We start from the raw sequence: 638 nt of genomic DNA, 5'->3' as shown, positions 1-638 counted from the left end.
CCCCGTGTACCAACGAAATCCGCCGTCGTGTGGATGAACGGGCAATTGAGTGTATGTGTCTTCGACACTTCGTGACGGGTCGTCGTGCCCATTTTGCTTGGTATTGGCTGAAGCAATACACCTTCGTGGGTATTGTTTCTACCCATCCTCCCGTGTGCTTCTTTTGCCTCCGCTGCGACTTCAGTCGCCCGTGCTGCCGAGCGGAGACCGGTCCCATTGTTTGATGGACCCAGAACACCTTGGGCTGGCCTCTCCCTTTCCGTTCCGTGTTTTGCATGACCCGTGTCCCGTGTCCGAGCCAACTCCATCACACCGGTTTCCTCCGGTTTAAAATCGTTAGCATCGGCTTGCCGCACAACTTGCTGCCACTTAGCCTGTTCAGAACTTAAGACCGTACCCTTCAACTTAGCGTTATTGCTTCTCCCGGAACCGATAGTTATCCACCCTTCTGAGTCTATTCTCCACTTTCGCACGACACTTTACCCTTTTCCGGTCCATGTACTTCCGCCTGCTGTTCCACTGCTGAGATCTTCTCTCGCCTATTTCCCATCGAGCTTACGGCACCCTTCCTTTGCTTTAGCTCTTCTTTTGTAGACATCTCCCGTCTTCTCTCCGCACCTTGGGCCGTTGAAATTCTT

The 638-nt window shown here is 53.0% G+C and overlaps 1 protein-coding gene across 1 annotated transcript; it reads left to right on the top strand.

Annotated features, from left to right (window-relative positions):
* Positions 1–11: 11 nt before the first annotated feature.
* Positions 12–211, top strand: CSUI_006694 (uncharacterized protein; the record flags this gene model as incomplete). The annotated part of the gene is made up of 1 exon (XM_068066847.1): positions 12–211. A coding segment is annotated over one exon (198 nt), but the record flags the coding sequence as incomplete, so codon positions are not given.
* Between the last annotated feature and the right edge of the window lie 427 nt (positions 212–638).

This window comes from Cystoisospora suis, assembly GCF_002600585.1.
Source record: "Cystoisospora suis strain Wien I chromosome Unknown contig_3433, whole genome shotgun sequence".
NCBI lineage: Eukaryota > Apicomplexa > Conoidasida > Eucoccidiorida > Sarcocystidae > Cystoisospora > Cystoisospora suis.
This window is presented reverse-complemented; position numbering and strand designations above follow the sequence as displayed.